Source organism: Epinephelus moara, chromosome 12 (assembly GCF_006386435.1).
Source record: "Epinephelus moara isolate mb chromosome 12, YSFRI_EMoa_1.0, whole genome shotgun sequence".
NCBI classification, from domain to species: Eukaryota; Metazoa; Chordata; class Actinopteri; order Perciformes; family Serranidae; genus Epinephelus; species Epinephelus moara.
This window is the reverse complement of record NC_065517.1, coordinates 27,887,839-27,901,532: the sequence shown is the minus strand read 5'-3', so window position 1 is coordinate 27,901,532 and position 13,694 is coordinate 27,887,839. Positions and strand designations below refer to the sequence as shown.

At 45.5% G+C, this 13,694-nt stretch overlaps 1 protein-coding gene across 7 annotated transcripts in view; it reads left to right on the top strand.

The window, feature by feature from the left end:
* Nucleotides 1-13,694, top strand: part of LOC126398478 (prospero homeobox protein 1-like) — a 70,769-nt gene that overhangs the window by 20,087 nt on the left and 36,988 nt on the right. For all 7 annotated transcript variants that reach the window (XR_007570779.1, XM_050057852.1, XM_050057854.1 and 4 more), the window contains exon 4: nt 42-236. Coding sequence is in view for 6 of the 7 variants with exons in the window: in XM_050057852.1 (XP_049913809.1) it covers nt 42-236 (195 nt within the window). In the remaining variant the exon portion in view is untranslated. The remainder of the gene's footprint in view (nt 1-41; nt 237-13,694) is intronic.

Below are 13,694 nucleotides of genomic sequence, written 5' to 3'. Positions count from 1 at the left end.
CTGACAACGAAGCACTAACTCCTGCTCGTGTCTCGTTCCAGTTTAACCGCTGCATCACCTCCCAGCTGATCAAGTGGTTCAGCAACTTCAGGGAGTTCTACTACATCCAGATGGAGAAGTTCGCCCGCCAGTCCATCAACGACGGAGTCACCGGAGTCGAGGAGCTGGGCGTCAGCCGCGACAGTGAGCTCTTCCGAGCCCTCAACATGCACTACAACAAGGCCAATGACTTCGAGGTAAACACCAACACTTTAATAAAATGCAGGAGAAATAAGTCGTTGCATGTGAGAGGAGGAGCTGAGAGCTAATGCGTTCCATACCCAACAAAAAAATGTCGAATTTCACCTGATACCTCGTGATGCAGACGGGTAGTGTGACACCGTCTCACTGTGTCCTCTCTGACACTGCCGCACTGTGACTGTTCTCAATGCTGAGTTCAAGTCTCTTATACATCCTGCCGCACTCGCCATACTGTGCTATAATGTATATGGTCGCTATCCGGTGAAAAACATCTCCAACTTCCAACTTCAGTTTATCTCAATGCTTTTCACTGGACAGCAGTAATTTGAGAAAAATATTTTCCTGCAGCTTGCATCACAGGTTTTGGTCATGTAGAGATGTGAGGAACTCTTCTCCAATGAGGAAGAAACCTTATTGACACCTTTACCTCTTCCTCACTGCTCATTTCCCTTTAGTGGTTCTTAGTGTGTGTGTTTGTGCGTGTGTGTGTGTGCGTTTGAGAAACCACGTTTTACTTCCCCGTCCTCATTTACCTATCTGTGGTGAGATGTTTATACGTGTGTGTCTTCCAGTGTATTGTGATCATAAATTCTCGGCAGTCGACTTCACCTTTAATACGTTTCATTTTTTTTACACTTCTCCTTTTGCCACTGTGTGTGTGTGTGTGTGTGTGTGTGGGTGTGTGTGGTGCATTTCAGGATCGCCAGTGCTCTCTCAATGTCAGCTGACAATAGACCTTTAAAAGGCTTGTGTTAAGAAGGACCTGGAGTGATCTGGGTTTGTGTGTGTCTGTGTGTGTATTTGTTTGAGAGATCCAGTCTATGTGTGTGTGTGTGTGTGAGTGTTTTGTTGTTGCTGCATTTCCCAGTGTCCTGTTCACCTCGAAGGGTACAGCCGTCCCTTGGACCGGCCTGGCATGCTGGCAAAGCACTTCTCCAGTGTGTGTGTGTGTGTGTGTGTGTGTGTGTGTGTGTGTGTGTATGTGTATGTGTATGTGTGAGTGTGTCACTTTGAGGGGGGAAAAAATCTCACTGTTATCAAGGTTAAGCGTCCTACTGTTTTAGTGAGAGGAAGGGGAGAGAAAGAGGGGGAGAGGGGGAAGAGGGAGATGGATAGATAGGGGATAGAGGGTGAGAGCTTGGAGACAAAGGAGAAAACGATGAAGGGAGGGAGGGAGGGAATTGAGGGGAATGGGAAGGGGAGAAAAGAAGGGTAGAAGGAGAGAGGGGGGAAAGAGAGATGACGTGCAGGAGAGAAGTGCCCTTGCGAGCAGTGGGAGTTTTGCAGCGCTCACATTTAAAGTGCTTCACTCTCTTTCTCTCTGTTTACGTCTATCTCTCTCTGTCCGTTATTTGTCCACTGGGGCTCCTCTGTGTGCACCCAAACACACACACACACACACACACACACACACACGCTTCCCCACATCCATCTTCAGCCCTCTTAAGGGAGGCTTTGAAAGACTCTGGCAGGCAGAGGCACTTGTATATATGAGGTCTCAATAAGCCCAAAGTCCATCAGAGCAAAGCACAAAGAAAAATGACACGATTCCTTCTGCTCAGCTGCGGTTGAGTGAATCATTTGTTTAGCTGGAGGGAAATAAGTTTAAATCAAGAAGAGAACGACCCTTCACCTATCTCTGGCATTTACTTTGGCCAACGCTCATTCACAGTGACCTTCGATGGCTGCAGCAAAGTTTAGATTTAAAAGCAGAGCACATAAGGAGAACAGCGTTAAAGGATAACACTGTTTTGTCATTTAGGTTTCGTTTTTCCTGATCCTGGAATCGGGGCGTATTTTCCTTCAAAAGCTTGTTTCTGTTTTCATATCAAATTATGCTCTGCTTATGGTAACTCACCTGACACTCACAACAGGAAGTGGAAGTAAATTAATATCCTGAAAACACACACAGCTTCACAAATTTGATTCTTATAGAAATGTCCTTGATTCTGGCCTTGTGTCATTTCACAGAAGTTGAAGGCATGTTCTAAGACATATATAAATACTCAGCTTATTTCCCTGATTAAAAAAAAGTTAGCTTACTTAGTTAAACATTTTTAAAATATTTATTTTCTCTCTTCGTCATCAATAATCCAGAATCTACACAAAAAAACAAGTTTGTTCCTCAGCAGTTCCTTGGCGTGGGATTAGATACAGCACCACTGCCTCACAAATAACTCTTTAAGTCCCTGGATGGTTCTTTAGAGGTTCTCCACTGGATCTTTCCCCAGTAAAATAACTGAAGTAGGAGGAAGAACAAAACATTTAAAGCCTCTGTATTGTTCCTTAGAGGTTCTCTATGACTTAAAAGGAATAAAAACACTGCATTAAAATAGCCTACAAACAGTATAACATGTTAAAGCTGTGTTGCTCAACTGTTTTGCCTCCATGTGCATGAAAAATATTCCAGTGCCTCCAACAGAGGTCAACCTGATCATCAATTTGTAAGACATGATTAATAAACATTCATATTTCAACTAAAAGTGTCATTTAGAAGCAGATTGACTTGTAGATGGTATTATCTGATATCATTCAAGGCCTGGCGGGCTCAGAAATTTAAAAAGAATATAGTGCTGTATGGCACCTTTAATAGTTCTATATAACCCTATTTGAAAAAGGCACCCTATAGCACCTTTTATAGATGGGTGCCATGTAGCACCAAAACCGATTCTCTTATGATTACAGCTGCCTTTGGGTTTTGTTTGGCACCATTTTGTCCAGAGTGTATGAATATACAAATATTGTCAGACACAAAATGTCTCCTGCTACGCTGAAAAGTCAGTCCGTGTGTGTGCACAGGAGACTTCAGGTTTCTACATCACACTTCTGCGAGAGTTACATTTTGGGCCACAGTTGGCTCCCGGACTAGTTGTGATGTCATGAAATCAAGCTTGTACGTACAACTCAGATTTACAGCAGGCATGGAGAAACAAATTTTCTTTAGCAGATAAATCTGAAAAGAGACTTCTTGTGTCAAACATGAACATAAATCCAGTGTTGAGGAGTAGTTAGGAATTTGCAGTTCAACTACAGCCATATTTACATAGTGATTCAAGTAGTTAAATAACTTTTTGACATTTTTTGGGGCCTTGAAAGAAAGGGGATGATTTTTTAGTTTTATTTACCTTCAGCTCTCTACTGTAATTTAACGCCCTGTAACCACAACTCGTCAGACGTCTTGATTATTGCTGTTTACTAGAAAATGTTTAGAGAAGTTTTTGCGTGCTATTTTAGAAGTCACCTGGCTAGTAATCCTGCTTGGTGCAGTCCCCTCACCTGGACTCTAGTTTCTGAAGGTAGGATCTGACTGATGGACACGCGCTGATATTCTTTGCACTTTCTATGAATAGTGAGGTATTTTTTTAATTTTCTTTTGTTGTTAATGAGCTGTAAACATGTGGCATTTTTGCTGGAATTACTTTTTTTAAATTATATTTTGTTATAATCTCGTATCACATGTACATTGTCAATTTGATTTTATTTTTACAAAGCAGTTTGAAATCATTTTCAAAGTAACTTGAGTTAAGCAAACTAGTTTTCTCCCTCACATAGCTTAGCTGTAGTTCAACTTCTTACAGCGTGAAGTAACTGCAAAGCATGAGGGTTGCTGGGCTAAATGTAAACGGGATGATTCGAGCATGCGTCTTTGACTGATGCTGTATTTCACTTTAAAGAAGTGAAATGGATCCAAACTCCTCAGACAAGTTTGTGTGACTCACACAACCGGTCACAGAAAAACCACTGACAGAACAACTTCTAGGAAGACGGCCTGCAAATCCCACAAAAAAAACTTTGCACGCAACACCTTCCCGAAAAACGACGCACCTGCCCAAACGCAGGTAACGTACCATTTCTTCCCATGCTTTCTGAGGCATAACTTTCCCATCACATCTCAGACAAAAACTCTCATTCTTCTCCTGGCACCAGGAAGCTACTGTTGAAACAGGCTTTAAGGGAAACAGCCTATTTGCATACATAAATGTGAAAATTTGCAAGAAGACAGACAGAGAGGAAAAGAGGGAGAGAGGCCAGGTGAATAAGTCTTCTGTTGGCCGAGGAGCTGCCGCGGCGGTGGAGGAGGGAGGGGGGAGGTGTTTTGCATATTAAGGTTTTTTTTTTTTTGCTGGGCAGGTGTCTGAGAGATACAGGAGCTGATTAGAGTTTAGCACAAGGAAAATTTGCCCAGCCATGCAAATTCTAACCCCCCTGACAAACCAACCGCCTTGGTGAGCACGAAGACTCTGCGTGTAAGTGTTTGTGTGTGGCTTTTTGGTGTGTGTGTGTGGGTGTTGTTTGTGTGTGTGACTGTGTATGTTTGTGAGTGCGGGTGCGTGGGTTGTGTGTGTTTTTTTTTGTTTTTTTTTTTTGCTGTTTGATGCTGGTGTGGGAATGGTGTGTTTGTGTGTATTATATATGTGCGCGGACACATTTGTTATGTTTTTCCGTCTTATATGTGTGTGTGTGAGTGTGTGTGTGTGTGTTTTTCCGTCTTATATGTGTGTGTGTGAGTGTGTGTGTGTGTGAGTCATAGAGGTAATGTGGAGATGGAAATGTACTGGATGTGTATCAGGATGCCCCCAAGGCCCTTTTCTGTGGATCTCTCCCCTTTCTCCTCCACCTCCTCCTCGTCCTCCTCCTCTTCCTCCCCTACCTGCCTGCACCACCACTTGAAACAGGAGCCTACGCAGATTCAGCAAGCACACACACACACACACACACACACACACACACACGTTTTCCCTTTGCCAGATTCTGCATCATCAAAGTTCCATCCACCTTGGTGGCGTCTTTGGAATGAATATGTCCTCTGTTTCAGTGATCACACACACACATAGACACACACACACACACGTCTGTGGCCTTTCTTGTTTGATGCTAATCTGCTCTGTCACTGTGCTGGCCTAATACGCTCCCCATCTCCCTCCCAGCTCCTCTTTTGTCGCGATTGTTTCCCCTTTTCCTTTCATATCCCTCCTCCCTCACTCCCTCTCGTCGTTCTCTCTTCCTTCTGTTGCCTCTCTCCTTTCATTCTTTCATCCTCCTCTTTTGCATGTCTTCCGTTATCCTCCCCCCCTCTCCTCCTCCTCCTCCTCCTCCTCTCCCTCGCTTTTTCCCCCCATTAGGAAGTTTTAATGGCATAATTGTCACATTCCTTCTGGCACAATGAACACCAGCGGTAATTAAAGAGCTTGCCGTTAATTACCTAGACCCCGGCTCTACTTTCCTCTTTTCTCAGCCCCCCTCCTGATCCCCTCTCTTCTTCTCTTTCTTCTCCGCTTCTCATTCGCTCTGTCCATCGCCATCAAAGTCTTCCGAAACACACCCGGCCTCCCAAAGCCTTGACTTTGAGCGAGCGGCGCTTTCATGTAAGGACTCAAGTGAAAATTCTCGCTTAGTGTCCTTTTCTTTTTTACTCCGCAGCCCCCCCTCTGTCTGTCTTTGAACCCCCAATGACAACACACATCATCTTTCATACGACAGGAATGTGTGTGACCTGGTAATGGGTTAGAGAGCGGGTGAGAGGCAGAGAGGTGGGGTCTGATGGAGAGGCAGTTTTATGATGGCTCTGGGAAACTCTCAGATTTCCATAGGACAGACTGGGCCAAGTTTCCTCTGTCAGTGACCACTCCACCCACAGAGGACACACACTCATGCATACACACACCTCGGCATTTAAAAGAGGAAGTCCCTGTGATCTCTATGTGAGAGGGAGGGACCAGCAGGCAGGGTGAGAAGCCTTCGTCCGCACACACACACACGCGGGTATCGTGTGTCCTCCCTTATCAGCTGCTCTTTCTCCTGTTGGAAAGATGTCTCACTCCTTTTGTCCCTCTTCCTCTTTTGTCCGTCCATCCGTCTGTCATCCCTCTATTTGAATTGATAACGCCCTTCCACAATCACGTTTCACCTAAAGTGACCAAATAATAAGAGACAACTTGCTTAAGTTTGAGTTTTCCGCTCCCGTCCCCTCACCCAGCCCTCGATTATCCTCCCTCTTTCCAGCTTTTCCACCCGCCATCTCTCCCGTCTCCCTCCTTCCCGCTCTCTCGGTGTCTCTCCAACTCTCCATCCATTACCAGAGCCACAGAGAGCTGAGAGCAGATGCTGTCTGTCCAACCGCCGTGCCCCATAGCATTGTGTGCTTCACCTCTCCTTCCCCCCTCACTCCCTCGTTCCTCCTCTTCACGTCCCTCTCGGGGCTCCATTTGTTCTCCACCCAGAGAGCCTAATGTCTGTTTTCTCCTCCTCCTCCTCCTCCTCCTCCTCCTGCTTTTCCCCTCCCTGTCTCACACTCCTTCATTCCTGTTGTTTTCCGGGGGTTTCTCACCACCGATGGCATGGTGTGTTTGTGTGCGTGGGGTGCGTCTTTGACCGGGGTTTGACCTCAGGGGGATTTGAGGTGAAGAGGTCACGGCCGTTGCACTGGATGCACAGGCAAAGACACGATTACAAACATGTATAAACATACATACGTACCTGAAAACACACATACACTTGCACACAGGTGTGGTGTGTTCTCAGTAAAAGGCTCTAGGGTTCTCTTTGAAGAGCGATTGAAGACAAAAAGTGGTAGAAGATAGAGGGAGGGAGATGAAAAAGCTGGCGGTATAGATTTAAGTTCAGGGCTGCCAAAAATACAACCAATACAATTTGCCAGTGGGTTTATGTCAACTACACACACACACACACACACACACACCTCCCCTAATGCGCTTTCTCCCCCTCGTATCTACAGTATCTGCTGTCAGTCCCCTAATCTCTATCGCTCTCATTGAGAAAAGGTTGAAGTACACCAAACTCCCCTCCGTGTGCATTTATCACGCGTGCACATTGTGTTTGTCACACGCAGCAACACATAATAAGCAGAGTACATGCTGTCCTTGTATACCCACATGCAGTCATTTGAGCATTTGCACCTGCTTTTCCCACCAGAGCCAGCAAACACACACACATACACACATGCCTCTGTTTTCTATAGGGATGGTACAATTAAGACGGTAATGATGACCCGAGGAGAGGCGGCGTCTTGTGGTCATATTTATCATTTTCAACGTGAGCTGAATCACAGATTTGATAGATGATCATAGATACACAGAACACAGACAATATGATACGTAATATCAGATTCTCATTCAAACTTGTGTCGTTGTTTCACAGAAGTCATGAGACTGTAAGAAGTAAGAACTTTGTGATGCCAAGATGTTTGAAGGGCTGATTTAAAATATTTGAGAAACTCATGCAGATCGTCAGCTGGAGAGGTTTGGGGATATCCATCTCTGAGATTTCTGCCGCTGCCTCACTACAATGGAGGTGAATGCTACAAGGTGTTCTTGATACTTTGGAAGACAGTAGTTGACGGTGTTCTGCAGCAAAATAGGAGCAAATTAAACCAACTATTTAAAAGACATGACTTGGACTCAAATCAGACTCAAGTCACAAATTTGAGGACTTTAGACTCGACTTTACGCAATCAAAAAAGACTTGCAACTTCACTTGGACTTTAGCCTTTTGACTTTAAAAAACTTGATACCTTCCCGCAGCCCAAAGATTGAGTAGTGTGTTATTTAAAAAGTGTGCTACTACTCAATTAATTTCCCTTAATTTTTCTGAATCAACAAACATTAACACTGTTCATTCTCAGCAAGTCGACACTTAATTCTCCAGATCCACTTTGCTTGTACCAATCTGACAGCATTCAATCACGTTGGGAATCATGTATAGCGAACGTTAGATTACTGAGCGCCAGTTGTAAAAAATTAAATCAAAGATGATATCAAAGACATGTCAATTCAAAGATATTTCATTTCAACTTGTGGTTTTTGTGAAAAAAAAAACCAAAAAAAAACCTACAAAGTCAAAAATTACATGTGGTGATGCAACTACTTCCAACAAACTTGTTTTAACAATTAAAGACAAATCTTTAAAATCATTCATGATTCTTGTAAGTTTAATATAGGCCTGTTATTACCCTGTTGTTAAAATGGCATTTACATTTGGTGGAGAGCACATTACTACTCGGTTAGGGCTCAAAACTCAAAGTTTAGGACTTGTGACTTGACTTTGGACTTGAGTGCAAAGACTTGAAACTTCCAAAAGAAATGACTTGTCCCCACCTTTGCTAGATACCACAAAAACCTAGTAAGAAAGTGTGTTAACTGGGGGCTAACTAGCCCTTTAAAGAGAGACTGGTGGTGACACTGGTGAGTTTACTGTAAACCAGTTAGGCTCTGAGACAAAAAAAAACAAAAACAAAAAAAAACAAATCTTGAATCCTCAGATATTAGCCTGGACCTTCGCAGTGCCATGAGCATAATTTGCGACTTGTCTTGGCTTTTTAATTCTCTTAGTGCGAAGAGTTAGGGGAAGAAAAGAACAGAGAGTGGGATCATCTGCTTCTCAGTGAATAGCCGGGGGCTATTGAGGGCCCCCGTTTGACGTCGCCTGACAGGTCTTTTCTTCACCGTGTAGTGTGTGTGTGTGTGTGTGTGTGTGCGTGCATGTGTGTATGTGAGAATAAGCCACTTTATTCCGTGCACTGATTAAATGACCAGAGCTGTGTGTAGAGCCCGGGGGCATCAGGGGTAGCAAGGAATCACTTAAACATAAAGAACTACATGATCCCCCCGCTCTCCTTTTCTCACCTGCTCACACAAATATCTCCTCTCGCTGCGCTCGTCCAACACTTGATTCTCCCTCCTCCATGCTTTTCCACCAGTGCTCCCCCCACCATCCTCCTCCTCCTCCTCCTCCTCCTCCTCCCTTCTTCTCCCCTCTCCTCCCTCCTTCTGTCCCTGGTCACCTTGTGAGGGGCAGCCTGCTCTGTGGCACAGCTGCTGATTATGTCATTATTTCTGGACCATTTTGGTCTCCCTCCGTGTGTGTGTGTGTGTGTGTGTGTGTGTGTGTGTGTGTGTGTGTGTGTGTGTGTGAGACTAATGAAGCGTGGCAAAGGGACTCATGCCAAAATGACCAGGGCGTGCATCAGAGCTGCAGATGTGTCAAAGCAGCCCCCCATTCAAACACACACACACACACACACATACACACAAACACACGCTTCCCATTCCCCCCGCTGCTGCCAAACTCTCCCTCCTTCAATCCAATCTGCAGTTTATTTTTCTTTCTTCTCCTGCCATCTCTCACTTGCCCTTCCTTCCTTTCTCCTTCCATCCATCCTCCCTCCTTCGCTGCAGCTCCTTGCCCTCCATCCTTTATTGTTTGCCCGCCCACCCACACCCTCCTTCCTCCCACCCCTTCTATTCTTCCCCTCCCTCCCTCCCTCTGTTCTCCTCCTCTCCAGATGTCCTGTTCCTATCTTCCAGACTCCCTTGCTCCTTTCTTTCCCTTCTGCCTCCTGCTCTCTTGGTCCCTCTGAGCCGGGTTGACTTCCTGACCTCCAGAGGCCCCGTTACAGCGCTCTGTGACCCCCCCTTCGTTTAGATGGCTTTCTCCCAGCCTGTGTCAGCCATACAAGCTCAGACGATGAATTTTGAAGTGTCTAAACAAGGGCTTGATCTGTGATTTCTGGCTTCCCCTGCTGTTTGCAATTCTTCTGAGCACAGATTCTGTTGTCTGAGTCCGTTAGTTGGTTTGATGTAGAGCTAAGACCCTCAACACGACCCCCAATTTCTGTAAAGCAAAGGAAAGAGAGGGGATGGCAAGAGGGGAGGAAGGACATGTCACAAGAGGCCCTGATATGATATGAATTTCCAGCCCATATGTGTGTGTGTGTGTGTGTGTGTGTCGGGGCAGGGGGTTGAGGGGAGTAAAGATGGAGGGAGGAGCAAGGAAGATGGCTTAGGAGAGTGACTTCATCAACGTCTTTGACCCTGTCCTGTCCTTGACTCCCCGGCGGAGGTGCACCTTGAGAAGAGCCCATGTGACGATCGTGCTCATGCTCACACACACACCAGACAGCAAGACACACACACGCACACACACACACACACACGTATATGTATACACAACAGCCCCTCAAGGCTCCATGTTCTCAAGGCTATCAGTGGAGTGAGGGTGGCTGGTGTTTGCTCAGCTTTGAGGCCTGTTTCCCGTCCCAGTGGTCGCCTATAAGCACAGAGAAAAACTTCATGGATGAGAGATTTTGGGATTTGAGCGGAAATTAGGAAAATTGGAAAGCTGGGAAAATAAAGAATTGCAATAACTTGGGAGGGGAATGATCCAACAAAGGATCTGCTGCGACTCTTCCCTCACTAGTTGGTTGGACTCTTCAGCCATGGCACAGTCTTATCAGCGGGAGAGGGGGGTTGGGGACAAGCACAGTGGGGAATAGGAAGAAAGGGGACATGGGTTGTGTTTGCCTAAAGTGACAGTGTGGGCCAAGGGCTTATCAAGGCCTTTGTAGATTATTGATCAGAGCAGATACGTGAGGCACAGGAGGCCTATGTTGAGAGTGTGTGTCCGACGTTCAGGAAGCTCTGGCTTGACTCACTGAAAAGTCACAGGCCTGCTCAACTTCAGGTTCAGCTCTTGTTTATAAACGTTTTGCTGCCAAGCAGAAGTAAATTCACCCCAAAAAATAAATAAAAATACGTATTGTTATTTCTCAATCTAGATAGTTTGGTGTGTGTTGACGAGTGTTGAAGATATCAGCCGTAGACATGTCTGCCTTCTCTTGAATATAATGGCTTGAAAAATAACTCAACAGCAATGTCTCTTTCCAGAAATCATGACCCACTTACTTAAGATAATCCACAGACCTTGTTGTGAGCAGTTTCATGTAGGAACTATTTTCTTTCTGTCAAGCTACACCCACCTACCATATCACCACGCAGAAGGAAGTGTGCATCTACTCATGAAGAAGAGGCTCGTGACAGCACAAGATGTGAACGTGAATGGCATCCTCCGCGGCTGAGCTGTAACGTTAGCTAGCCCAGTGGTGCTAGGTGAGCTAGCAGCAGATGCACGCTTCCTTCTGTGCCATAATACGGTTGGCAGGTGTAGTTCGGTGGAGAGAAAATAGTTCCTACATGAAACTGCTCACAACAAGTTTTGTGGATTATCTTGAGGAACTGGGTCATGATTTCTGGAAAGACACATTGCTGTTGAGTCTTAGAAACGTATTTTTTCTGGCACTGTGAGCACCACAAGCCGAATGCCATCTAGTTCCATTATATTCGAGAGAAGGCAGACATCTTAACGGCTGATTTCCCTTACACTCTGCAACTCACACCAAAAAAAATTAGGCTGACAAATAGCACTACAGGTAAGAAGGGAAATATGTATTTTTGATTTGGAGGTGAACTGTCCCTTTAAGATACAGTCACCCCAGTCAGACCCCATCTATGGTGTTCAGTGCATTACAAAATCTATAAACTCCCTGTCTTACACACACACACACACACACACACACACACACACATACAGTGACCGAAAAGCATGGGAAGTGTTGGTATTCCCAGGCCGAGCTGGGGTTAGGAATTAACCTGGCTGGCAGCGGGGGCTTATGTTGTGTCCCTGCATTTCATCCTTCAAGGCTACAGCTCACAAGCGCACACACTCACTCACACACACAGCCTTATCTTCCAGGGTCTCGTCTTGTTTGGCCAGCGCTGTGCAAATAGAAGGTGCAATACATCTCCTGACAGTTCCCAAAAGCAAAGGGGAGAAACACGTTGGCCAAACAAACAGCTCAACCCTGAGTCACCGAGAGAGAAGAGATTTCTCAGGCTTAACCGAAACACATGCAAAGACACACGCGCGCGTACACTTGCGCGCAGTGTGTGTAACAGTAGCCTTTATTTGAGGGCTTGGGCCTCTGGCTACCTTTTTAAACGTTTGTCTAAGCAGTCTTAAGACAGGGGCCGCTGCCGGAGTGAATAGCTCCCAGCAAGCCGTCCACAGGCTCCTATTGTCCTCCGTCATATTTTATTATCTCATCAAAAAGCAGGAAATCCGATTCCCTCTCTCTGAAAAAGAGCTTATCCTTCTGTCTCAAAGCAACCTGTCACGAGAGAGGGAGATGGAGAGAGGTGGAGAGAATGGGGGAGAGAGTTGTGGGGGAGAGGGGAGAGTCAGTGAATGAGAGTGATTAACTGCCTCATCGCTGCCTCTTGTCAGAGAGAAGTCTTTCTTTCTTCCTTCCTCCCTTCCTTCCGTCCTCTCTCCTTGATTGGTATTTACCCACCACGCAGCACGATGCAAAGGTTAGGGAAACGTGTGTGTAGTATTGCTGATTCTTTTCTCCCTTTTTCCCTCCTCCTCTCTTCCTCTTTTCATATTGTGTTACACGGGGGCAGAGCCACAATAATATCGTTTTTCATGAAAGCTTTTGTTTTTTTGGCCCCCCCGCTGCCACACACACACTTGCATCATCTCTGTCTTTCTCGCACCTTCTCTCAGAAGAGGACCATACAGCTTTATCATCAGAGGGAGCGTGTGCGTCTGTGTGACACATGAAGAGGTCAAACTCAGTCATTCTGGTCCTCTTTCGGTCAGACTCATCCGCATGGAGTCGGATGAATTTTAAAAGTGCTGTTTGAAAACGATGTGTCCACACTGGTGGGGTTAAAACTCTTCTTCTCTCTCCTCTTTTGTCAGGCAAACTATAAGGGCCCTGACACACCAAGCACACAGTGGGCTGTTGGTAAATGTTGGGCATCTGTCGCCCTAGTTTTTGTGGTGTGTCCCACACCGTTGGCACGCACTTTTTGGCCGATCCAGCACGTTGAATCAGCATCGGAGACAACAGAGCCCGTCAGTGAGTGAAATCACTTTGATTGGCAGTTAAGCTCAGTGTACAAGAGGAGAAATGGAAGTGAGGAAGGCAAACAAACAAGTGACTTCAATAGAAAACAACTGTCCAGCTCACTCAGTGTAAAAGTCCGTAGTATAGGCAGGCAGTCTACAAGTACATCCGAGGCACTCTGATTCTAGGTGAAAATCTTTTATTAATACATGGATAAGACACTGAGTGAGCTTGCCAGTCATTGTGTTTAATCTTTAAGTGAGTCTTTGCCCCATCCCTGAAGAGTACCTGATTTTTTTACTACTAACTACACTGAGCCTTAACCAAGTGCAGCGCTCCCTATTTTTTTCTCCAACTAAAGTCAGTCAGTATGTTTACACGCAGCTTGAGAAAATCGAATCATTGGCTCAGTCCGACTGAAATTGGACTATCCGATGCTCGACTAACACGCCTAGACAATTCGATTGAAAATCAAACTACTGCTGCATGTATCCACTTGGTCGGACTCGGTTTTCTGCACATGCACCACTTTTTCTTTCGCGGGCTTTCACCCAGAAGAAGAAGGAGATGACGTAGCAGCAGTGCAGTAACTCCCGGAAAACAAATACCATGGCGATGAGAAGCAGAAGTCGCACTTCTGGACGGACAAGGAAACTACGTTCATGCTCCGACAGCTAAAGGAGCTAATCATTTGAAGTTTATGGATGGTAGGAGAATGCGAAACGCGGATTTATTTAAAGAAAAGTTT